Source organism: Otolemur garnettii, unplaced genomic scaffold, assembly GCF_000181295.1.
Source record: "Otolemur garnettii isolate 467f Iridium unplaced genomic scaffold, OtoGar3 scaffold00086, whole genome shotgun sequence".
Taxonomy (NCBI): Eukaryota; Metazoa; Chordata; class Mammalia; order Primates; family Galagidae; genus Otolemur; species Otolemur garnettii.
Genome location: NW_003852481.1, coordinates 3,495,262 through 3,518,868, shown reverse-complemented (window position 1 = coordinate 3,518,868; position 23,607 = coordinate 3,495,262). Strand labels below are relative to the sequence as shown.

The following is a 23,607-nucleotide window of genomic DNA, read 5'->3' as shown; positions in this document are numbered from 1 at the left end:
ATTTCTAAAACCTGCCCGCTGGCGTGTTGCATGCATGGAACGGTCATCCCAGATCAGATTGTGTCTCATTTTCTCACTGACACAAGGATTTTTCTGCTCTCAGGAAGTCAGATTGGTGTGGTGGTTGTCCAGTCTCCTGGCCTAGGCAGCAGCTGTGTGTGGAATTGTCTGATGGCCCCTTGCAGATGTCACTGTCGTTTCTCATCCTAGGACATTCACATCAGTTGTGGTTGACTAGGGAGGTAATGCAGAGGCCCAGCATAGTCAGCCTCTCCCAATACAAATGTCTTAGCCACCGTGGAATTCACCTAGCGCTTCTTTCTACAATTTGTGTGGAACCCTCACAGGCTTGAGAGACCAGATCTTGTTTCTTTTTCCATCTGTGCTGCCAAGAAGATGTGAGCCTGAAGATGCATCTAGTTTCATAAGAAAAGACAGGTTACTATGTGGTGTCTGATGAGGCCTTGTTGAAGTCATGGGCATCCCTCTTCACAGAGATACCAATGCTTGGCCACCGTGATGCAGGGCCCTAGGGGGTCTTTGCTGGATAATGTCAGACTTAACAGAGACAGCAGCCTGACCTTTGAACTCTCTTATCAAAGCATCTGAGTTGCCTGCATAGACCTCCAGGGAAAACAAATCTGTCACTCCTGACCCAGTGGTTAAGCTGTGTTAATGCTGTCTTGTTGCTGTTTTGTTCTTTTATTAACCACTGTGTTGTCACTAAGCTGAAAGTCTGATACTTTCCTGTAGAAATCACACTGGTTCCATCCCCCTAGGATGGCTTGGCAGGCCAGCCAATCAAATTGGGCGCTTTGTCCTCGCTTCTTGCCTTTTACTTAAATTCCTCTGACTTTTCTTTATTGTGACACTCTTATCTTAAAGGCTTTTATTTCTTGGCTGCCTGGATATAAAACTATAGAGGGAGAACGGCCCTGTCACCTCATGTTCTTGCCGTCACAGATCGGGGATTGCCGTCTGACGTTATGTAATTGTTTCCTTTAGAGTCTCCAGGATTCCTGTTTCCATCCACTTCCTTGCCCCTCTTTCCTATCCCCTCACATGTCTCATCCTTTTCTGTACCTAGAATAGCCCCACTATCCCCTGTTTGCCTCCACAAGCCTGCTGTTTTCAGGAAATTACATAATGTTCAATTGAGATGGAAATCTTCTGGAGGATGAAGCGTTTAATTACTCATTGTGTAGAAAAGCCGAGTCATTCTTTCTCCAGAGTTGTTCTCTTAAGCTGATAGTATTAACTCTGGAAGGATCTGGGTCTTTTCTGTCTGGTCGCGGCTCTGCAGCCTGTTAGTAACCAAGGCATGGGGAAGCCCCGAGCTGGGCACTGTAAGGCCCAGTGGGGTGGCACTTTGTAGGGCTCCTGAAGGAAAGAAAGCACCTTAGGCAAGGTCCTGAGTTGAACCAGCTTCTCCTGCCCAGGTGCCCTTGCCCTCATAGGTTGCTGGGGTTCCCTGTTCAGTCCTCGAATAACTTGAGGGCATCCCGGCTAGGAGGTACAGGTGGGCTTGGAAGGGATGTGCCCTGGTCAGGGACAGTTACAGCACCACTGTCTGTATCTCTAGTGGTGGCACAAAGGCTGAGGAAGCTAGATTTTCCTGTGAAGGGCAGTGAAGTGCCCAGCACCTCTGGGGCTGAAAAGAACCACTTCCTGAGACCCAGAGTGCCAGGAGAGGACACTGGGAAGGTAAGTGCCTCAGAAGCCCGCGGCCAAGTCCTGCCCTCTCAGGGCTGCGGGTGGCCAGCGTGGCCTGGTGCTCAGAGAGTTGCAGCGGGTAGGCAGAGGGGCGGTACCTTGAACTCTGTCGCCAAGGGGAGCAGTCCAAGTTTTAAGGGCAAGGGGGGCATATTTGTAAAGCCGGTTACTGTCTTTTCCTCCTGCTTCATGGGAATGCTTTATGAGGTGTGGGCTCAGTGTCCAGAGCTGCCACTCCCGTGCCTTGAGGTCTATCCTGTCTCCCATTCAGCCCCGGGCAGCGGACAGAGTAGTGTTTTGGTATAGAGTTTATAGGCAGGAGCTGTTTCCACTTTCCTCATAGAATACTGAAGGTGATTTGCCAAGGCTCTTCTCGGGTGATTATTTCCATTCAAGATTAAAATAGTTTCTGTCAGGTTTTTCTGTGTAATAGTTCAGATGTTTTACAAGGCCCATTTGATGTCACTGTGCATGGAGGTGTAGAAAAGCTTCAGTTCACCAGTCGCAGTTGGTGTGGGCCACTGCCGAGGGCCATTCATCCGGGGCGATTTGTGACTTACACACAGATTCAGAAAAGGAGCACAGAGAGGCTCCCTTTGGTCCGGCTGCGTTTGGTTCACTGGGAAGAGTTTGGCACTCTCACACCCACTCCAGTGCGTTGGCTTGGTAAAAACGCTGAGATCTGAAAGTCTGCCGTTTAACATTTCACGGCTTTTCATTTGATGTGAACCGAGGCTATAAGAAAGGCAAGACAGCCCTGTCATCCAGGCCCTGAACTGCAGTCGCGCATCTTAGAGTGTTCTGCACGCTCTTGTCCCTGGCAGATCCTGCAAGGGGAGGAAGTGCAGGTGACTGCTGCTGGCAGCCTCAGCAGGCCTGGGACCCTGACAGACAGATTGCCTGAGGTGGCCAGCCCTTGGGTCATTGCAACCACTTTATAGAACTCGGCCTTAGGGAAGAGACCATGGCAGTTATAGACTTAAAGGGAAAGAAAGTTACGTTTTCTTACAAATTGAGGGCCAACGGCCTATGGCATGAAATGCATAGGGCACTCCTGATGTGAGCATGGAATGTTGAGGTGGCCTCGCCAAGGCAGAATTGCTCAGCTCTGAGGAAGGCCCCGGCTGGGCCTTCCACAAGCTGAGGACATAGTGTCCAGCTGCTGTTCCTTGAGCTATGGTAAATGCATAGCTTTGACAAGCACTCGATCAAATCTCATTTAATCCCTACAACCCTTGGCAGTAGGTGCTGTCATCTCTGTTTCTGAGGTGGTCGTGAATCTCCCCCACCTCTATCATATCTACCTGGGACAGTTCCAGGGATAGAGGCCTGGTGGTGTTAGGCCTCTGAGGCTGCAGGCATGCAGTTCAGAAAACTCCCCTGCCCTGTGACTCAGGGAGCCTTCCCTGCATTCGTTTCACTTAAGGAAAATGACCCGAGGGTGAGATGGAAAGGGAATTGGCTGTTGCCAGGCAGAGCCCTTCATGTCAGGGGCCAGCAGCCAAGTGAGCGATCCAGGAAGTCATCCAATTGCAAACCAGAAATTGTTCTTAACCCCTCACTGTCTGTGGTGCAGAGCAAACACCCTACCCCATCCAAATTGGGTGAGAGTGAAAGCCCAGCTGTTGAGAGGCCTGGGAACTGTCCCCAGTCCTCAGCCTCAGGGCCCTCAGGGAGCCTTTTGACATCCCAGGACTAAGCCTGCTACTTAGTCCCAGAGAAGACAGCCCAGGGGGTGAGAAAGAGCTTCTCTTGGTGAAGGGCCTCTGTGGCGCCCTTGAGGTCTGCAGAGCTCCTGTGGGCCGGATGTTGCAGGTGTCCCTGCCACACAGGATCTGCCAGGTCCCTGCTGCCCTGTGTCCGCTCACACTGGCTCCTGGATGTTATGCAGGTTGCTCTCTGGCAGGGCTGCTGCCAGACAAGGGTTAACAGAGGATTTGTTTATTGAATCACGAAGTAGCTGTCACATGATTTTAATCAAAACACCATTTCCCTGACAACAGTGATGTCAGTCTTGTTATTGCAGGAAGGAGCAGCTGTGAGGGACATCCAGTCTCCATGCTGAGCCCAGGTTTGGAGCTGAAAATCAAGTGAAGCATCCATAAATACTAGACGCAGACACTGGCTACTGAGTCTGCCTCCTTCTCCGCCCTCTCTGTCCCCTCTGTCCTGCACACACGCTGACCAGGGGCACCCCAGCACCCCACGTGTCAGCCAAGGCCTCACCCGCATTGCTTAATTCCTTCTACTCGTTTCTACTTCTGATTTTTCGTCTTTTCGTCTTTTTCTTTTTTTTAGACAGGGTCTCACTTTTCTGCCCAGGGTGGATTGCAGTGGTGTGTTCATAGTTCACTGCAGCCTCAAACTCCTGGGCTCAAGGGAGCCTCCTTCCTCAGCCTCCTAAGCAGCTGGGACTGCAAGCACAGGCCTGTACACCTGACTCTTGTTTTCCTTATTTTCCCCAAACTCAGTCACTTGGGCCCCAGAGTCTCTGGCTTGTGCCTTCTAACATCTGTCTCTTCACGGAAGCAGCTCTACTGGTGAACCAGCTGCTCTGGCCACCCTGGGGTGGGGTCATTATGTGGCTCAGGAGCCTTGGGTTGTACTGGAACCAGCTTCCAGGGGCAGGAAAGGGGCTGCTTGTCCATGTCCCTCCCCCAGTACAGCAGGGGGGGGGGGCTCAGGTGTTGCCCAGGGGGCAGAGCAACCTGAGGACTCTTGGAAGGGCCTGAACTCTTGGCCGGAAGATTAGTTCTCTCAAACTCAGACTGTCTATAGGAGGCCTGAATCTCATCCAAGGACTGAACAAAAACCAAAGCTCAGGGACACTTGATCCCATCCCCAGAGGCCTCTAGCCAAGAGAATTGGATCCTTAAGCCGACCACCAGGTCAGAAGTTGGCGGGTCACAGGGCGCCCTGGAACAGTGTCCTCACACTCTGGCCTCCTTTCAGAGCCTTTGCCACTGTGAGACTTGGGGACAGAATAGCTGTCCACATGAAGACTTCAGGCCTTCCAACCCTTCTCCACCCAGGAGCTTGGCCTACAAGTTGGGGATGACAGAGGCCTCCTAGATGGGCAATATTAGATTCTTAGGCTGGGGCTACCTAGAACTCAACTCTGAAAATTTAGAAATCCTGGCTTGGGGCCTATAGTTCAGTGAGTAGGGCACCAGCCATGTACGCTGAGGCTGGTGAGTTCAATCCTAGCCCAGGCCTGCTAAATAACAAAGACAACAATAACGAAAAAAAAAAAAAAAAAAATAGGCATTATGGTGGGTGCCTGTAGTCCCAGTTACTTGGGAGTCCAAGGCAAGAGAATTACTGTGAGCTGTGATGCAACAGCACTCTATGGAAATTTAGAAATCCTAGCTCAAAGTTCTCAACCTGGAGCAGGTCCTCAGGACAGGACAACCCCCTTCCTCCTGTGAAGACAGTGCTGAAAGGCACTGAGCAGCCATGTTCTAGGTCTAGTGCTGGGACAGGCAAGAGTTAAAGCAAGATGAGCAGAACAAGATACTCTGACAAGCCCCTGGAGAGGAGTAGGGGAGTCTTCTGGGTGCTTCCATGTCAGAGAGCAGCACCATGCCAGGCTGCATTTGAACTTCACAGTAAACCTGGGAGTTCAGACCTGGGTGCAGTGGCTCACACTCATAGTCCCTGCTACTTCGGAGGCAGAGGCAGGAGGATCACTTGAGCCTAGGCGTTTGAAGCTGCCATGAGCTATCATCTTGCTACCTCACTCCACCTCCTCACAACAGAGAGCAACCCTGTGTCTTAAAAAACAAAACACAAAGTCGGGGAGTTAAGTCAGCCAGCCAGTGCCCCAAGTTCCTGTTGGTAACAAGCCTTTACAGTGACTTGCCCAGGTCAGTGGCAGGGCTGGGAGTGGTGCCAGAGGCTGAGGACTTGGTCAGAGGTTCTTTGCTGCCTCCCGGATGGCCAAGGGGTAGCACTCCCTTGGCCTGTGCTCCCAGACTTGCTCCTTGCCTGGCCCTTTCATCCCTGGGTTCCCTCCAACTGCCTGCTTGCCCTTTGGCCCTCACTTTGCTGGTAAGGCCCCTGCTACACATTTTGGCTTCTCTAGTGAACAGAAGGCAGTTATAGTGGGTTCCAGACTGGAGAGAGGGAGGCTGTGAACTCAGGGTCCTTTGTATGGTGCGGTCGGAGGAAAGGCCTTGGTGGATTTCCCTCAGTTCAGTTGTGTCCCACTGCCAACTGTGTGGGTGGCCCTGGGAGGTAATGATTCCTCAGGGTTAGAATTCTCAGTCCTGCCTCCTCTTGGTTGTCTCCCCTTTCTTCGAGGAGTGAGGAGGGAGACTGAGTGGGAGCTCTCTAAAGCCACCTGAGGGAGAGAGTGACTCAGTTTCCCCTTTAGGAGGCTGAATCCCTAATGTCTCATTTCCTCCAGGCCCAAATTTTCTGAACTTCCTGCCTGGCCAGCTTTTGGGGTCTCAGCTCTGGGGAATTTTGCTTCCCACAGTGTGGTGTTCCCCCTCCTCCCTTCCAGGCCCTCCACTTGGTGGCTGAGCCCAGCACATGCTTTGCCTGGGCTTGGAGCCTGGTCTCTGCTGGACTGACAAGCTCTGAGTCAGTCCTCCCTAGGAAAGCCCCCTAGAAATGTGTGCAAAGTGAGGCATCAGAGGAAGGCTTGTTAGGAAGCCCGGCAGCTGGACACACCCAGCGAGCCCCATTCGGCCTGACCTCAAGTTTGTCCTCTGTGATTTGTGGTCACAGCGTCAGACCTGGGTGGAGGCAGCTATGCCAGCGATGGCTCCCAGTCTGAGGTAAGGGCCCAACCCCTTCAACTCAGTCAAGACCCACATCTGTCTCCAAGATAATCCCTACACAATATTCCACCTCTTGAGAGCCATTCAGCCTTTGAAGTCACTGGCTAGGCCCCAGGGAGAAGGGCAGAGCTGTGTTCTCCTCAGCCTCCAGGGCAGGGCAGCAGTGGTCTGTGCAGGTGGCATTTCATTGTAGCCACATGGCACCCAGGAGCTAGTGCACAAGGCCCAGAACTTCCCCCCATAGTGCCCCTGGGTGTAGGCAGGGTGGGAGGCTCCTCTCACCTGGATCCACCCAGGGAGGGATTAGAATCCCCTCAGCAGGACAGCAACTCTGAAAAGCATGGAGGTGGAGTCAGGGGTCCTTAACCTTGGTCCATGGGTGGGTCTCCAGGGATCCGGGAACCAACACCTCTCCTGAAATTGTATGTCCCAAACTGTGTGTCTATCTACGTACGTGAGTTTTGGGAAGAGAGCCCCGTGTTTCTGTCGGCATGCCAGAGGGATCTGTGATCTGAGATCTGGTAGGGAAGGAACAGTATAAGGCCCCATTCCACTCACCCTGCACGTGACAGATGGCTGCGGATGACTTGGGATGTGAGGCACTGCCAGCCGGCTCTGTCCCTGAGCCTGGCCAGGCAGAAGCCCTGGGTTTGAGGTGCAGATCTTTGGCCCCTTTTCCCACCACGCAGAGCCTGTGCCTCACAAAGGCCACAGAGCTAATGAGTGTCCTGGGGAGTCTGGAGACCGGGGGCCTGCCAGACTACTGAGGTTCTGGACTGTTATTTTTGTCCATATCCTGGGCACTTGGGTTAGTTTTGGCAACATACAATAAAAAGGATGAAGAAATTTGGTGGAAAGGGAAGTTTGCAAAACATCATTACTGAATGTAGTGAGTGCTTTCCTTAAAAAAAAAAAAAAAGAAAAGAAAAAGAAACTCAGTGATCCTGAATTCTTAGCCATGGGGTACACAGCTGACTTCAGGCAGGACTGAGTGTCCGTGGTTCAGGGGTGGCAGAAGTCAGCTCGTCCCTTGGGCTGGGAACCGTCTCTGTCTTACAGCAGGGGCTGTCCCAGCTGAGAGCCTGCTGCCAGGAAGCAGGATCTGGCTCTGCACCTGCACCCAGAATGCAGGGCGGCTCAGCACATGGCCTCTCCAGCACCCTGAGGGCGTGGCGAGTCTGAAAGGGTGCCTGTGCCCGTGAGGGAGTCCAGTGTGCTCACGCAGTGTTGAGGCCTGATGGACCCCAGAGGAAGTGACACTGTGACTAAGTGGCAGCGTCTTGCTGGCTTTCCTGGCAGCCTGGAGCCCTTCCCCACAGGTGGCCTGCAGCTTGCCTGTTCTGGGAGGCTGGACAAGAACTGGCCAGGCTACCGGGGCTGAAGGGCTTTGCCCTGAGACTCTGGAAAGCAAGGAGCAGCCATTAGGCAGTGCCGAGCGGGCCCTGTCCCCGAGCAGGCTGAGGTTAGCAGTGCCTCCGTCAGCTATCTGCAGCAGCTAACGTGTACTTAGGCGACTCAGAGCAAGGTATTATTTACCCTGCTGACGTCAATGAGAATATATTATCCACTGTCCTTTTCTGTAGCCTGAAATGAGCACCAGAGCTCAGAGAAAATAGTCACCTTCCCTACTTTTAAAATTCCACCCGAGGCCTGATGAGGGAGAGGCGCTATCGTGTTAGCCTGCCATTCACATCACCCAGGCTCTTAGAAAACAAGTTGTTTTTATTTTAATTCAAGAGGGTTGGAAACATAAAAACAGTACATTTTCCTTGCAGAAAATTACCCCATTTAAATTACCATTTGGTACAAAGATCATTTATTACACTGCATTTTAGGCAATTTTCTAACACTGAGTGACAGGTTACACTTTGATTTTTTCACATTGAAGCTATTATGATTTGCACTCAAAATACCAAAGCTATTGAACTCACCAATTTTTTTTTTAGTCATTTAAAGAAAGCACAGAAAAAATAACTACAATTAGATTAACTTTGTCCAAAGTAACTCTTTCACAGACCAAAACATCCAGCAAAACCACCTTCCTCCTCCCTCCAGAAATAAGCAAATAATCTTGCCCTTTCTACAAAGTGCAAATATCTTTTTATCCCTTTTATTTCTTAAACTGCTGTCCCCGAAATGAAGCAAACCTCCTGTTCTCTTTGTGTCTCTCCCCTAAGAGATTTTGGTGAAGGCAGATTTTTTTTATTATCTCTGGTGGGACAATCTCACCACTTGAATTTCCTTGACTGAGCAAACCTTGGACAGACAAGCCTCACACAGCCAACTGCGGGTCCCAGTTATCTGCATTTGCTAACTAACATTATTCCATTTGGGGTCATATTTTTCCAGGATGTTGTTTTATACTTCTATTTTTAAAGCTTCCCCCTGCCTACCCACTTTGGCTCTTAAAAGACAAAGTATTTAATAAAGTATGTTATTTTTTTAATCCTAAAAAGTGTCTAACAAGCACTTTTATTTACTTGATGGGACTTGACTGCAGAGAAAGACTGACTGCGCCCCAGGACGAAGCTGAGCTTGTGCCTCTTCTCTGAGCACCCCCTTTTCCTGGGGGTGAATTGGTGGCCTTCAGGAGTGGTCTAACCCCATGCAATTCAGTTCCTTGGCAATCAACGAGAAGGTGTCCTCCCATCACGTAATTCTATAGGAAATTATCTTACGTAACTTGGAAAAAACCAGACATCTTTGATGTGCGCCTAAACTATGGTTAAGGAGATACTGAAGGGATGGCCAATCCATGGGGTCTTTGTCTCCCTCAGCCTTATTCCGTGCAGGGCCACCTGGACGGCTGCAGTGTCACCTGAAGGGCACCTCTCCCCCAAAGCTCGGCAGCTGTCAAGTGGAGAATGAGGTTGTGGGAACACTGTCACGTTCACCCTGTGCCTGGCCGAAATGGGGGCTTTGTTTATACAGCTGTTTGCTTATGAAAAGAGTCAGATGCTACTGAGGAGGGAAAGAGGGCCTCACACCAGAAGCCCGTCAACACACATCCTCGTCCCGCGCCTTGTGAAAGTGCTTAGAAAGCTACCATATAAATATAAGCTATTGCTCCCTGTGCCGGGCAGGCTGAGTGTTAGGCTAGGACCCACCGAGACTCTCACTGGCTGCGTCTGTGGCCATCCTGCGGCCTGTTTCCCCATCTATGCACAGTAAGTGCCCCAGTCTGCCCAGAAAAGGGGCGCATGAAAGATGGGGGGCCACCAGGATGTGAGTCTTCCCGAAGCAGCCAGGCTGCTTAATTGGGAAAAAATGGTAAAATAAGAATGTGAGAGCTACTGGGAGATCAGGACTACAGGGCCAGAAGGGGCCTGGAGGTCACCCTGCTGCTGACAAGGGGCAGACAAAGAGCTCTGTAATTACAGCCACTTGCCTGGGCCTCAGGCCAGGGACCAGCGTACTATGGAACCTGTCAGAAGGGATGTGTAAATTTTTAAAGTGTTTTTTTGTCCAGTTTAGACTAGAGATAGATGATACTGTTTTTGTCCTCTACACATCACTCTTTAGGGTCTATAAAAAATTTCTAGAAGCAACAAATGATCAAGATCCCTGCCTGTACAATGGCTCCAACTTACTGCCTGTTCTCCAGTCTTTACCTTTGATGTCTAGGCGCAGGTGGCTCCCGAGGAGGCAGTAGAGACAGCCCAGTGTAGGGTGCAGATGCGGCCAGGTCAGCCCCGGCACAGGGATTCAGCAGCTGTTCACTGGGGACCAATGTTGGCAGTGACATTGTTTCTCGGGGAGGTCGAATGTGAAAAAGTTATCTGGAATATGATGTTTCTTTAAACTAATAGAAAGCTTACATGTAACCGTTGATAGAGGTTTTAAATGTAATCCAGAGTAGGAAAACTCTGACCCCAATATACCCATCAACCTGGGGCTGGACTAGAGGCTGGAGGACCCACACGGAGGGGGACCCTCTACGCCTGCCCCTCCTGCAGTCACTACAGCCTCGCACCCGTGCCTCCCCGGAGGCCGCTCTGATGCACACACCGCTGGGACCCTTGACCGGCTAGGACTGGAAGCTGCTGCCGCTCAGCTTTCCTTGGTTTCTGGATGATCACTGACTCACTCTCTAGACGGGAATATCCCCTCTTCCCAAGCCTACCACCTGGACAGAATCACAGAATTCTTTTCTTTCTTTCTTTTTTTTTTTTTTGAGACAGCATCTCACTTTGTGACTCTAGGTAGAGTGCAGTTGACATCACAGCTCACAGCAACCTCAAACACAGGCTTAAGCCACCCTCTTGCCTCTGCCTCCCAAGTAGCTGGGACTACAGGCCCCTGCCACAACGCCCAGCTAGTTTTTTTTTAGAGATTAGGTCTAGCTCTGGCTCAGGCTGGTCTTGAACTTGTGAGCTCAGACAATCTATCCACCTCAGCCTCCCAGAGTGCTAGGATTACAGGCATGGCGCCCGGTGAATCACAGAATTCTTTTAAGCATTTCTCTGCCTATAATAGGTATGAATGACATCCAGTGTGTGGGCAGAAAGGTCCCTCTGCTGGGGCCTTTAGTCCCTGCTGGAGGACAGGGTAGAGGGCGAGTGGAACTCTCACAGGGTGGCTCTCCCTCCACATCAGACCACCAGGCCCCCTACTGCTCTAGGGGCCGGAGTCGAGGAGGAGCACAGGGTGAAGGCTGAGTTCAGTCCTAGGCTCCCGCTGTCTCACCTCACTGACTCCAAGCCACCATTTAAACTGGGAGCTTCTTATTTCTGAGGGAGAAAGGGCCATGACTTTTTTAGAAGACAAAGCTGGGTACAGAAAAGAAAAGGTTCTACTTGGATCTGTACTAACAATCCTTGAGTCCCATCTCTGGTCCTCCTGGTGGGCCATGGTCCTCTGCCTGTTGGGTTCTGGAGGCTGTTTGCAGAGAGAACTGTCTGTCCCTCAGCCTGTTCCCAAGGTGGTGAGGGGCGGAGGTGCTCAGCAGGTGGCTGGGGCTGGTCAGAGTAGCTCCCTGGGAATGATGTGCAGGACCCCACTCCCTTTCTGTTGTGTTAACATGCTCTGTTTGCCTTGCAGGGACCGGCATGTCAGTGGCATGTAAATACTAGAGACACACTTGCCCAACTGGAAAATGCAGAACTAGTGCATTTTTCCCAAAGCAGAGACTAATACTCCTGGATTAAAAAAAGAACACACAAAATAAAGAAAGTACCACACATATTGCACTTTTTTGCCAAATGAAATTTTTACCTCAGATTCATCTCACCAAAGTCTCTTCAGACGAGCTTGGTTTACCAGATAATAACGCTAACAATCACCATACAGTAGTGTACACACGCCGATGCGGACCAGACCGGAAAGGGAGTCAGGAATTCAAAGGAGCCTCTCACAGAAAGCGGTGCAAGCCTTTGTAGTGTTATGCTAGCATTTATGGAGCAAATGGAGGCTTCCGCGGTCACTATTTAGGGACCAGGACAGCACAGATGATCAGACACGGCTGAGCAGCCACCCAGCCGGCCAACAGAGCCAGTCTCCGCTCACCAGCTTACATTTAAGTAAATACAGATGGTTATGGAATTTATTGATTTCTGCTTGAAATAAATGAGATAAGCAAACAGGAGCTTGCAACGCGGGTTCCAGCAGGAGGGTCGAGCTCTTCACCAGGGAGTGTCCAGCGGCTGCCACGTCTGTCAGTTTGGTTCAGCCCGGCTGCTGCTGGGTGGGCGCGTCCCAGTTTCTGTCTGGGGGCCTTAACCTTCCAGCCGGCAGCCTCTCTGCAGTCCCTCACATGTCGGCCTAACTGTCCTGCCATAGCGCCTAGGTCTCTTGGGCTAAGCAGCTCACAGCCTCGTTGGGGGGGAGGAGTTTACGCCAATCTGTAACTGTACCATTCCTGCCGTTCTGAAATGAATGGCCCCCATTTTCAATCTGGAAGGCATTTTAATTTCATAAATATTACAGCACTTCTGTAGTATATTTTGGGAAAACATCCTCCTTCCATCTAAACAAATCAAGTCTTGTTTTTACAACTAGCTTATTTTGCAAAGACTTAAAACAGATTAGAGATCTCAGTGAAACAATCTCTTAAATGAAATGATGTTCTCTATTTCATGAAACCATCAATCTTAAGCACGAGGAGGAAAAAGCAACCCATAGAAGGAACTTAATTCATTCTTCCTGGATTCTCACTGCATGTTATTAAATCACAGACACGACAGTCCCTGCACTACCCTTTTTCCTGCTGACACCCAGAGTTCAACCCCGAGCACAGCGCCTCTGCGAAGCATCCTGGCCCCACGTGGAGCCCCAGTGACCAGGCAGTCTCTGGACAGCAACAAGACTGCAAGTTACCAGTGCTGGCGGGGGCGGGGGTGGCCAGAAGGGAAATCCCTAGATTTTTCACGCTTCCCCTCACCTGTCTGGACACTTACGACAAAGAGGAAAGGCAACTTAAAGGTGTTTTCTAGATGCAGCGTCAGTGGAGTTTCTCTCTTCTTTGTGCTTTAAGGAAGATGCTTTGTGCTTAACTCATTCATCTGCTGATAGGACAAACCATTCTAGAGGACAGAAATTATAACCTTTATAAATAATACTGAATTTGTAACACCTGGATGTTACTGTCCAAATGACAGTTACTCATCACTTCTAGACTAGCTGTAGTGTCTATTTCTGACTTACTTCGATGAATGAATTGTCAGGGTTAGCTGAGTTTTACTAGGAATATAATGTGTTTGGCAGACAATCTGCTTACATGGTTAACGCGTCTGTGGTTCTCTGAATATTGCTGTTATACTTGAACATTTCATTACAAGTCAAAACGTAAGGAAATTAAGAATGCTGATTCCCACATGGTGGAAAACAAACTCTGAAGTGACTTTGGATTTAGCATTGACATAAATGGGAAACTGTGGGTTTCTACAGAAAAGAAAGAATTAAAGCGTGATCTGGGGGAAAGGCACAGCACTACCACCTCACATGGGACATCAGAGTTCATTTCTCGTGTCTTATATACAAAGCTCAATATGCTACTAGCAATATCTAGTGTAAAGTCAAAGTAGTTACTACACTGTCAGAGGCAACAGGTCCTCTGGAGACCAACTGCCCCCACACCAGAAGTCTCTGCAAGGGACTGTGCAGACAGAGCCTGCCCTCCCTGGCCCGGGCTGGTGCCCTTGGTGCCTTCCCGAGTTTCTTGCCCCCGCCTCCACTGACAGGGGCGTTTCCTGTCAGTTCTGCAGGTGACATCTTTGGAGCCCTGAGTATATTCTGACTCTCGGCAACCCAGGGGCACCTTCTGTAGATGTGTGTCACCCGCTCCCTGAGGGAGAAGACAGCTGGTCTCAGGGGTCAGTGCCAGGTGTTACGTAGTAGCCCCTGAAATAGCTCACACTCCACCGCTTTGTGACAGCCTTGGGGACAGCCTGCATCAGCAGCTACAACTTTCCTTTATTTCCTGTCCTTCAAATTTCATTATGTATTCTTGCTTTGCCTTGAAGCAATATGTTGTTCAGCTTCAGTGAAAAATATATTGCCTTTTTTTGCCCCTATCTATTATGCGATAGCACACACGTTCCTGCTTTCAGCAGGGTTTCCTGTGATAATGAACTGGTACACTCTGCATACAACCTAGGTCTGAGCGTCTCCTTACAGAAATAGCTGTTGGTGCCTCCCTCGAGAGCTTGCTCCCCTCACCCTAAGGGCATGAGCGTTAGCCTACAACTATGTTCCAGCACTTGCCACAGAAAACTCTGTGGTGGGACAGAGACAAGAGGAAGCAACACCCCCCTCAGCAGGCCCTCTGCTTACAGCGGGGTGACCTGGTTTCTCCCCACGAGGGAGAGGGCAAGAAAATGAGCTTTAAATTGAAAAGGCTGGAGTAAAAATAGAAATACACAGTCTTCCTTCACTTGACCCACCTCACTTCCTGTGCTGAGTTAATTCACCAGGACATACCCATTGTGTTGTGGATCCACAGCGTCCAGCATTTCACAATCAAAGAGTCCAGGTAACTCAGAGAGGGCCAGTGGGTCGTAGCTGGAGGAGGCCTCCTGCAGTCCTGAGCTCCGGGGCGAGTCTGGCCCTGTCAGGCCGCTCTGCTGGGCCCCCTCCACAGGATACTGACAGGGAGCAGGATAGTCTGGCGGCGGGGAAGCAGCACTGGGTAGCTCACAAGTCTGATAGGAGAACTGTAAGGGGGCTGGGGCGGCTCCTGGCTGTTGTGGTGGAGGTGGCGGAGGTGGTGGTGGTGGCTGCTGCTGTAGCTGTGCGGGCAGCGGAGGAGCCTGAGGACCGGGCGTGGAGGGCAGGGACTGCAGCCGCATCTCCTGGTACTGGCCGAGGAAAGGGCTGTATTGCATCTGCTCAGATGAGGGCTCCAGCACGGGGCTCAGGGGCTGGCTCAGGCTGAATGGTGGGGCCTGCTGTGATGGTGGAGGACTCTCCTGGTGAGGAAGGGGCAGCTGCTGACTCGGCTGTGGGTAGGAACTCTCTGCTATCTGCATCTGATTAAAATACGCCTGCAGCTGAGACTGCTTCTGGAGGAAGAGGCGCTTCTGTTGGAGCCTAAATTGGCAATACCAAAGGAAAGAATTTTACATCTTCTCAAGTGACGGCATTTCTACATACATCCAATACTGAAGTCATTAGCTTCAGTCCTCCACTTCTCTCTTTCTGGTGTCAGGAAAAAGCAAGTAAAAGGGGGAAGCAATCATGTGGGGTTTCTTAAGCCCAGTCTCCCTTTTTGTCCCTTGGTGCTAAAGTGAGCAGGAATGCATCTGAGACTACAAAGTGAAGGCTGATTCCCAAATCTAGTGGGTAGAGGGGGAGATAATCTCATACCTTGTCCTTTGCAGATGTCTGCAGGTTGATGGATTAGGGTAATCCTACCTTGGCAAAGCTGCTTCTAATAGTGAGGCCTGCCGGCATGAACTACGGCAAGGAAGGACAGAGGCCTTCTCTGCAGGCTAACACACTTCCATTGCTCTGGGCCAGTGACTGTGAAAGCTCAGGTCTAGTTATATCCCAAAGGGGAAGCACTAGCAGGAAAGGAAAACAAAACACATTTGAGGGCTGCGATTGCCTGCCAGACTTGCACTCTGGGGACACTGGAATACCCTCATTAGCAGTCAGGCCTGAAGAGACTGTGGCTCCCTTGAGTGAGAAAGGGCAACACACCCAATGTTCTTAAAGCTCCCACAAAATAAGTGACCTCTTTGGCCAGAGCCCCCTGGCCCTCTCACCTGTGCTCCTGCAGCTGCTGTTCGAGGCTCCGAGGTGGTTCTTTGCAATAAAGCTGACAGGTATTCTGGGCCTTTGACAGAAGGCTGGGCTTCTGGAATAGCAGAAAAACAATGAGAATGCAGTCACCAGACTGTGCTTCTGCCTGGAGGACGAGTCCAAGTGCGTCCTCCAGAACCTGCGTAGGGTGAAGGACGGACGCCTGCTCACTGAGCGCCTAGAAGTTTCGGGCTGGCAGGCCTGGGCTGTCTCAGCTGCACCCTATCTCAGCTTTCCACTCCACTTCTACAAGTCCTCTAGGACTGTGAGGTTTATGGAGATTGAAAAACGATGAAACCAGTGGGGTTAAATCTTGAGCAAAGGCCTCAGCAGGCGCTGAATGAATAAGTGATGCATTCTTTATGGGATCAGCGTCATATCGCTTAAGATTTTCATGTACCAATGTAGAGAGCCCATGTTGAAATTTTTACAGAATTGAGTTCCATTTTATTTATTATTCATTAAGAAGCATAAAATTAGAAACAAAGAATCCAGGTCTCCCTTTCCCACCACTCAGTGGTGTATCCTTTCCTGGGCTTGAGGATAAACCTTTCCCACTGCCAACACAGCACAGTTATGCATATATGATCCTGCACAGTCAGCGCCAGAGCTGAGGCTCGGTGAGCTCCGTGTGAACAGGTTTCTTCAAACTACCAGTGAAGGGCCAAAGCCACCTGCCTACAGGGAGTCAAGCGGCCACTCTACGTAAATACCGAGCAAGGCACTGCAGAGAGGCAGGTTCAGGGTAAGCACAGTGAGCAGGGCCCCACCTGGAGTCTGTGCTGTAGGAACTGCGACTCCAGGCTCTGCCGCGGGGAGAGCTGAGGGTGCACACTGGTGGGGAGGGTGGAGACGCTGTCCTGCTGCTGAGACGCTTCCTCCTAAGGAGCAAGGGGTGAAAACAATTTTCAGTTCTCCATGGGAGAAGAAGTCTCAATTTTTACTTTAAGCACCTTCGCAAATGCCCAAGAGGACTCTCAACTCTTTAGAGCACAATATTCAAAGGTTTCTACATAACTAGTAGGCTGAAGGTTAATTACTTTGCAGAAAATTTATGCACATATGATCTGCAGTTAACAATTACCTCGTCAGTGCCAGGGCAAAGGCTCTTGGTGTCACCAGGAGGCCCTCACCTTCCTGTGGGCCTCCGATACCATAATATCCTTGATGCACCAAAAACAGGCTCAAAATAAAACTGGATGGGCAGCAACATTTATTGTACTTTTAGCACACATAATCTAGTTATAATATTTAATGAAGTGTCAGTGGCAAAAAGCTCCTCATCTAGGCGAAATTTATTACTCTTCAGTTTTGGGGGAACTGTAAGAGGCCATCCATATACAATCTGCCCTGTGAACCAAACATAGCTTGACAGCGTCTAGGCCTCCATCTGGTGCTGATTGCCGGGCGGGGGGTAGCAGGGATGGGTCTAACCTGCCAGTGGCAGCGGCAGCAAAAGGAAAGCATTCAGGCTGTGACTTTCCAAAAGAAGCTGTTTGCTCCGGGACGGAGGAAATCCTGAGTGAGAATGACACACTTTCAGGACAAACTCCCACGGCACCCACCTGAGGGCAACTGCTGGCCAGGTCCTGGAGCTGAGAGGCAGCCGACGGGTCTGCCTCTGATCCTATTTGTTCATATAACATCTGCACTTTGTTCAACTCTAGGATTCCTTTGGTTCTGGCCAGATTCTGAAGATGTTGTCTAAACGCTACAATTCCTGAAAGAAAAGTACAAAGACCAAAGCGTTTAAGTAAAATACGAGGCCTTTTGGTGAGCATAGGTTCATACCAGTACGGCGAGAGACCTCCCTCAAGTCCTACAATGTAAGAACTTTAAAAGCCAGAGAAGAGAGCTGTCACCTTGGGTGAGGGAGGTGTCCGATGCCCGGCGGCCCTCCCTGAAGCTTACTGGCGACCTGTTGTGGGCCTCTCGTTTCTGGGAGCTCAGCGCCTGCATGGCTGGGTTGGTGGGTCTCAAGCTTACGAAGGGAGATGTCATACGGGGTGAGGGTTGATTGGCTAACATCACGTCCTTCAGGGAGGTGTTTTCCTCTAGAAAGTTCAGGTCCCTCTGAACAGACCCCATATCATACTCAGAGTCCACACTGTCAAGGGATGGGGTGTCACTCATGGAGAAAATTTTCCCTTTAAGAAAAAACAAAACAGACATTACCAATAGCAACAGCTGGAATACCAGTTCCCGGAACATGTGATACAAAGTCTTGACAGCTATCAGGTCCTTAATCTCCAATCAAAACATCTTTTCATAGGCTCAGCACCTGTAGCTCAGTGGCTAGGGCACCAGCCACATATACTGGAGCTGGCAGGTTCGAAACCAGCCCAGGCCTGCCAAACAGCAATGACAACTGCAACAACAACAAAAATGGCTGAGCATTGTGGCGGGCGCCTGCAGTCCCAGCTACTTGGGAGGCTGAGGCAAGAGAATCACTTAAGCTCAAGAGTTTGAGGTTGCTGTGAGCTGTGATGCCATGGCCACTCTACCAAGGGTGACAAAGTGAGACTCTGTCTCAAAAAAAAAAAAAAACAAACCCATATTTTCAGAACCATCTTCAAATTTAGTGGGGAAAACACTCCAGAAGCCACACTCACAAGATCTGTGCCACTCCAAAGGAGCCAGAGTTGCTGATGAAACACACAGCACTCAGATGAAACCTGGGAGTTGGGGGAGTCAGAGACATTTTGTTGTAATCTCTGTTAGCCACCGAGCAGACCTCATCCTATAAGCCTGCTGGATCTGCTCCCTGAAGGAATAAGATCTCTGTCTACTGAATTCTGGGGGTTCCCTGTGACTGAAGCACAAACTAATGCCCTAAAGACCTAATCTGCGCCTGTCCCATGTCATACCTGCCGCAGGCACCACGACCACCTGATTGGTCACCTCGGACAGAGTGTGCCGCCTCTGCCCACTGCGCGTGGACTGAAAGGCCTCAAAGGAGTGGCTGGGGTCTTCCTCGGCCTCGCCTTCTGTCTCCAGCCCTTCATCAATGGAGGTCTCCATCATGTCGCTGGGCAGTGACTGGCAGCCCTTCCTCAGGAGGGCGGGAGGCACAGGGTCCAGCAGGCAGCCGTTGACCTACATGCCAGAGAGAGGAGGGAACCATCAGTCGCTGCTCTGTTGAGACAGTAGAAAAATCCATCCAGGAAAAACTGTCAAGATTTGAGGCAAACTGGAAATTAAGTCCCTGTTTCTAATGAGAACGGGGAGATGAGAAGTTAGGGTGTGTCAGCTACAGCACTTAGAGAAAGGAGTTCACGAGGACCCAGACTAGGCCCAGGTTTCTCTGAGTCTTCATTATTATAATCAACAATTTTTTTCGTGGTTTCCAGAAGAACGGGGTATATTAGCTTGAGGCCTACCAGTTATTTTTTTTAAATAAGGGAAATGAGGAGGGAAGGTGAGTTTGCTTTTCTTAAAAACTATATGGCTCACAGCTAAGATAAAAGAACAGTGACCAACATTCTTCTCATTTTCAACCACAAACATACTGGAAGGTGCTAGACAGATTTTTATGTTCATAATTTAAGTACCTGACCATTTGATTTCTTCTTTAATTAGCCTATGTGCCTGAGGAATGGAAAGAATTCTTCAAAGACAGACTGATACTAGAGAAAGGATTAGGAAAAAAAATTCAAATGGCAAACAGCCAAAGCCTTCCATTATAGAATAACAAATGACTCACAGGCCCCAGATTCCAGCGGAGGTTACTAAGGCCCTGTGCACTGAGTCTTCACTCCTGAAGTGATACCCACGGTCTAGTCCCCACCCAACAGGGATGAGCTCAGCGCAGCTCCTGAGCACCCCGCCTTCTCATGCACGCAGTTGCCAAGCAAACCACCTAATGGCAGCAGAAACAGCATACAGAGGGGAGTTGTGGTTGCAAGTTCTGGCTGGTAAAAGCCCCTGTGAGGATGCAATTATTTACTTCATTACCTTAACTATTCCCCAGTGGAAATCAGCCCCTTTTCTCCTATGAATAGCTGCTTGGGAATAGCCAGTCTTAGCTGCGCAGTTCTAAGTGTTACCTCCACCTAGAACATGCTTGGGTAGTGCCACTGCTTCCTGTGGACACAGGACATGCTCGTGTATGTGGAGGTGACATGGGGTGTCCCTTTGCCAGACACAGGAAACTTTCCTCTTATGGCAGCCAATCTGAAGACACTGCAAGGCCCTTTATTTGGAGAGGGAGACTTGGGTGACTCAGATCTTTGTTTGCTTGGAGGAGGGGATGGTTACTCCATTAAAAATTGCTCTGGGGCTACAGCCATTACTTGGATAAGGCGGCTAGTGCATTACAGGTCTGTAAAGTGATGAGTGGCCATTTAAAAGGAAGAGTGGCACATAATCTCTTCCCAGACTTCACCCAACCTTCCCTATGGCACAGGAAAATAAAACTCTGCAATCCACCTAGAAACTCTTACTCTCTCCTTGGTCCTTCCCCAGATAAGATTTCTTTCTTCTTTCCTTTTTTATTTTTTTTAAGAGATGGGGTCGCACTCTGTCACCCAGGTTGGAGCAGTGGTGTGATGGTTGCTCATTGCAGCCTTGAATTTCGAGGTTTAAGCAATCCTCCTGCCTCAGCCTCCTGACTAGGTGAGCTCACAGGTGCGAGCCTGGCTTAGTCTCCCTTTTTTGCCTATACTACATAGTTTTCTTATAAGAAAGAACAGCTGTTTCACAGCTCTAGGCTCCGTAAGCGTCTACTAATATAATTTCTAAGACTAGCCAAGGATGATTTAGAAATGAATAAAGCAAAAAAGAAAAGAATATTAAGCAATTATCTACTGAGCAGCTTTACAGACAGCCTCTTCCAAAATTTTACCAGACATTTCTTACAGTACAAGCCATAAAAGCACTTTCTTTTTTTTCCTTAATAAGGAAAAGTCACCTTTTTCTGAGTCACTTAAAATACCCCGCAGTCTCCTTAAATTTTCAATTTTGCTTAAATTGTCAGCTTATAAATTTATCTCCTTATATAGACTACAAGAGGAATTCCAACTTTTATTTTAAAATGTTTGCTGAATTCAATTTCATCTTGGGACAGCTGGATAACAAGGATCTGATATTGGGTGATGACTAAGAAGGTTTTGTGGGGCCACTCAGTTAATAGCAGTGAACACCTTCAGCCTTCTGTTCCAGTTTCCAGAAAGAACTGACCATCGTCCCACCTGGGCCTGCCAATTTACCCAGGGACTCGATATAAGAAGACCCTGAAGTCAGCTCCAAGAATTTGTGACTGAGATATTTGGCTGATGTACATAGTGACCTAAACTGTCACAAATAAGATCTGTTATAGGCGCAGTGGCTCACACCTGTCATCACAGCACTCTGGGAGGCTGAGCTGAGTGGATTGCCTGAGCTCAGGAGTTTGGGCCCAGCCTGAGCAAGACTGAGAACCATCTCTACTAAAAATAGAAAAACTAGCCAGGTGTTGTGGTGGGCGCCTGCAGTCCCAGTTGGGTGTTGTTGTGGGCACCCATAGTCCCAGCCACTTGGGAGACTGAAGCAAAAGGATCACTTGAGCACAAGAGTTTGAGATTGCTATGAGCTATAATGCCACAGCACTTTACCCAGGGTGACAGGGTGAGACTCTGTCCCATTAAAAAAAAGCAAGATCTTTTGTTCTATGAAATAATCTTGTCTAACTATAAATTGCAGGATTTCAAAATACAATGTGGGTGCAATGTACATTTTCTATTACATTGCCTTTGTCTGTCCTTACAGTTAACCTGATTACTTCACTTGTAAAAGATCTCGTATGGAATAGGTGACACATAGGACCGAAGAGAATGCTATGGCAACATTCAAAAAACATGAGAATAAAAGCATAATACCTTTAAAAGCATTTTATCTGTCTTGAGACAAATAAGTAGGTGAGAAAAAAAAAAGTAGGTGAGGAAGCAAAGAGGTAACACCAGCTCTAGAAATTCATCCCCAAGAAGTAATCTGAAGTATCACCAAAGATGGAGACACCAGAGTTTCTCTTTACGCATCTACCGTAGTACCTGACCTTCAATAACCGGAGAGAGGGATCAGACAAGGGCAATACCATTAGTAGGCAGTGGCTAAAGTTCAAGCTTTCAAAGAACATTTCATGACATGGGAAAATGCTCATGGTATATTATGTAAAGAAAGACATGAAATTCCACAGAGTGTAATTTTCTTCTAGAAATGTTCTCTAGAATGTCTGCCTAACTACTGAACCACCCCACCCCTACCTATCCACTACCTCAAGAAAAGAATCCAAATCCTGCTCTCTCAGGAGTAAAATTACAGATAAACTAATTTTTTTCCCTTTTCCCCTTCTGAATGTTTCATGTGTAATTATGACTGGTTTTATTTTTTCAATTTTAAGTGACAATTCACTGTATTAATAAAAAATCCAAATTCAGAAGTAAAAATGAAATTTCTCCCCCTTAGGAAGCCTCAGAGTTAACACTATTAAGAGTTCCATGCCTCTCCTTTTTAGCCCTTCTCATACCTTTGTAATAAAAGTAACCAAAAATGTAAATAGACTTGTGACACCTCTCCCAGAACTGCACTTTCCTGGCTTAGCCTCCCTGTTCCCTTCTGCTATGAAGCTGGTCACTTGGGAAATCCTTTCATTACAGTTTCCAATAAAGTGCTAAAAATGACTAAAGTAAGCGTGTGTGTCTCTGTGTGTGTGTGAGTGTATGTGTACAAAAGTACTCCAGAGAAGATTCACTCTGCAGGGCTTATGCATCGGCCCTCCCACATGGGCCCTGGGCCACCTGTGGGCCTCAGTCACTGTCTGAAGTACCTGATCTGATCATTCTTTTCTAGAGGTGGGTGACTTCTCAGAAAGGCACTATTTTTTGTAGGAACCACATTCGACGTTTCAATTCAGACTCCCTGAGGGATTCTACTGACAGTTTTAAGCACTAAAGACTTCTGGGAGGGAAGGAGAGGGGAGCTCACTTTGAGATGCACAGTATCTGTCCTGGTTAAGAGCAGAAATGAAATTAGCAGTACAGGCAGCTATGAAGCATCTTCTTAGAAGACGGCACAAGGGTGTCATAGTACCCTATACAGAGGGAACTGTATCTTTACCTGATAGCTTTGTGTGTGTGCATTAGCTTATGGGCCCCAAAGAAAGGTCCTGGGGAGGCAAGAGAGACCAGCATTTTTGCTGACATAAATACAACTCCACAAACAAGACCAGCGGATATCTACGGCCTGGCTGAGTGCCAGGGTAGTTATGCCAGTGTGGGTGGCCAGCTCCAGCGTGGCACTGTTCTTCCAACAAATGCAAATATACCATCTAGCTACTGTCTATATCTTTTGCAAAATCATTCATTTCCTGTCTGTTTCCTAGTTACGGTAACAATCACAAGCTTTAAAAATAGCTTGCCCTATATAATACAACAGACAGTGCCCAATCTGTGTTTCAGGCCTGATGCCCTTGCAGACAAGCCTTTAGCAGACTGCATTTTAATTTTTTGGAGAGAATTAGATTTCCAAAATAAATAAATAATGCTGCTCTAATTTACGTCTAAACTTTTGAGTGGGGCTGCAATAGCAACCGCAGGCGGAGAAAACAGACTATCCACAGGCAGTGGCCGTGCCCTTGTCCTCACAGGCAAGGACACTGACGGCTTGTGGTCAGCAGCTCGAGTGACCTGCTCGTGGGGTTGAGCACTGAGCTGCCCGCGCCGGTGGTGCTGCGGCTGATCTCCCTCACGCCTGCCCTGAACCTGCTGGCTCCAGACTCCCGGTTTCTGCTGTCTCTCACCTCCACCATCCAGGCTCCAAGTCTCATTACTGGTTTGGACTTCTTCTCCCCAGAGTCTATACTCTTTATATTCTTTCAATCTTTTTTTTTTTT

General features: G+C 49.0%; 2 protein-coding genes across 5 annotated transcripts in view; one reads left to right on the top strand and one right to left on the bottom strand.

Moving 5' to 3' along the window:
* Window positions 1-11,650, top strand: part of PPP2R1B (protein phosphatase 2 scaffold subunit Abeta) — a 39,765-nt gene extending 28,115 nt beyond the window's left edge. The window contains exons 15-16 of the mRNA XM_023516084.1: window positions 1,583-1,704; window positions 11,541-11,650. Of these exons, the coding sequence (XP_023371852.1) occupies window positions 1,583-1,704; window positions 11,541-11,633 (215 nt within the window). The 3' untranslated portion in view covers window positions 11,634-11,650. The remainder of the gene's footprint in view (window positions 1-1,582; window positions 1,705-11,540) is intronic.
* A 37-nt stretch (window positions 11,651-11,687) lies between these two features.
* SIK2 (salt inducible kinase 2) overlaps window positions 11,688-23,607 on the bottom strand; it is a 131,064-nt gene continuing 119,144 nt past the window's right edge. The window contains exons 10-17 of one of the 4 annotated variants that reach the window (XR_002774581.1): window positions 18,608-18,836; window positions 17,603-17,887; window positions 17,306-17,460; window positions 16,511-16,621; window positions 15,704-15,795; window positions 14,418-15,026; window positions 12,896-13,021; window positions 11,688-12,392 (exon numbers count right to left, since the gene is read on the bottom strand). Coding sequence is in view for 3 of the 4 variants with exons in the window: in XM_023516082.1 (XP_023371850.1) it covers window positions 12,997-13,021; window positions 14,418-15,026; window positions 15,704-15,795; window positions 16,511-16,621; window positions 17,306-17,460; window positions 17,603-17,887; window positions 18,608-18,836 (1,506 nt within the window). In the remaining variant the exon portion in view is untranslated. Of the gene's footprint in view, window positions 15,500-15,703; window positions 15,796-16,510; window positions 16,622-17,305; window positions 17,461-17,602; window positions 17,888-18,607; window positions 18,837-23,607 lie in introns of all 4 variants that reach the window. The other 3 variants (XM_023516082.1, XM_003794726.3, XM_023516083.1) reach the window with 3 other exon arrangements.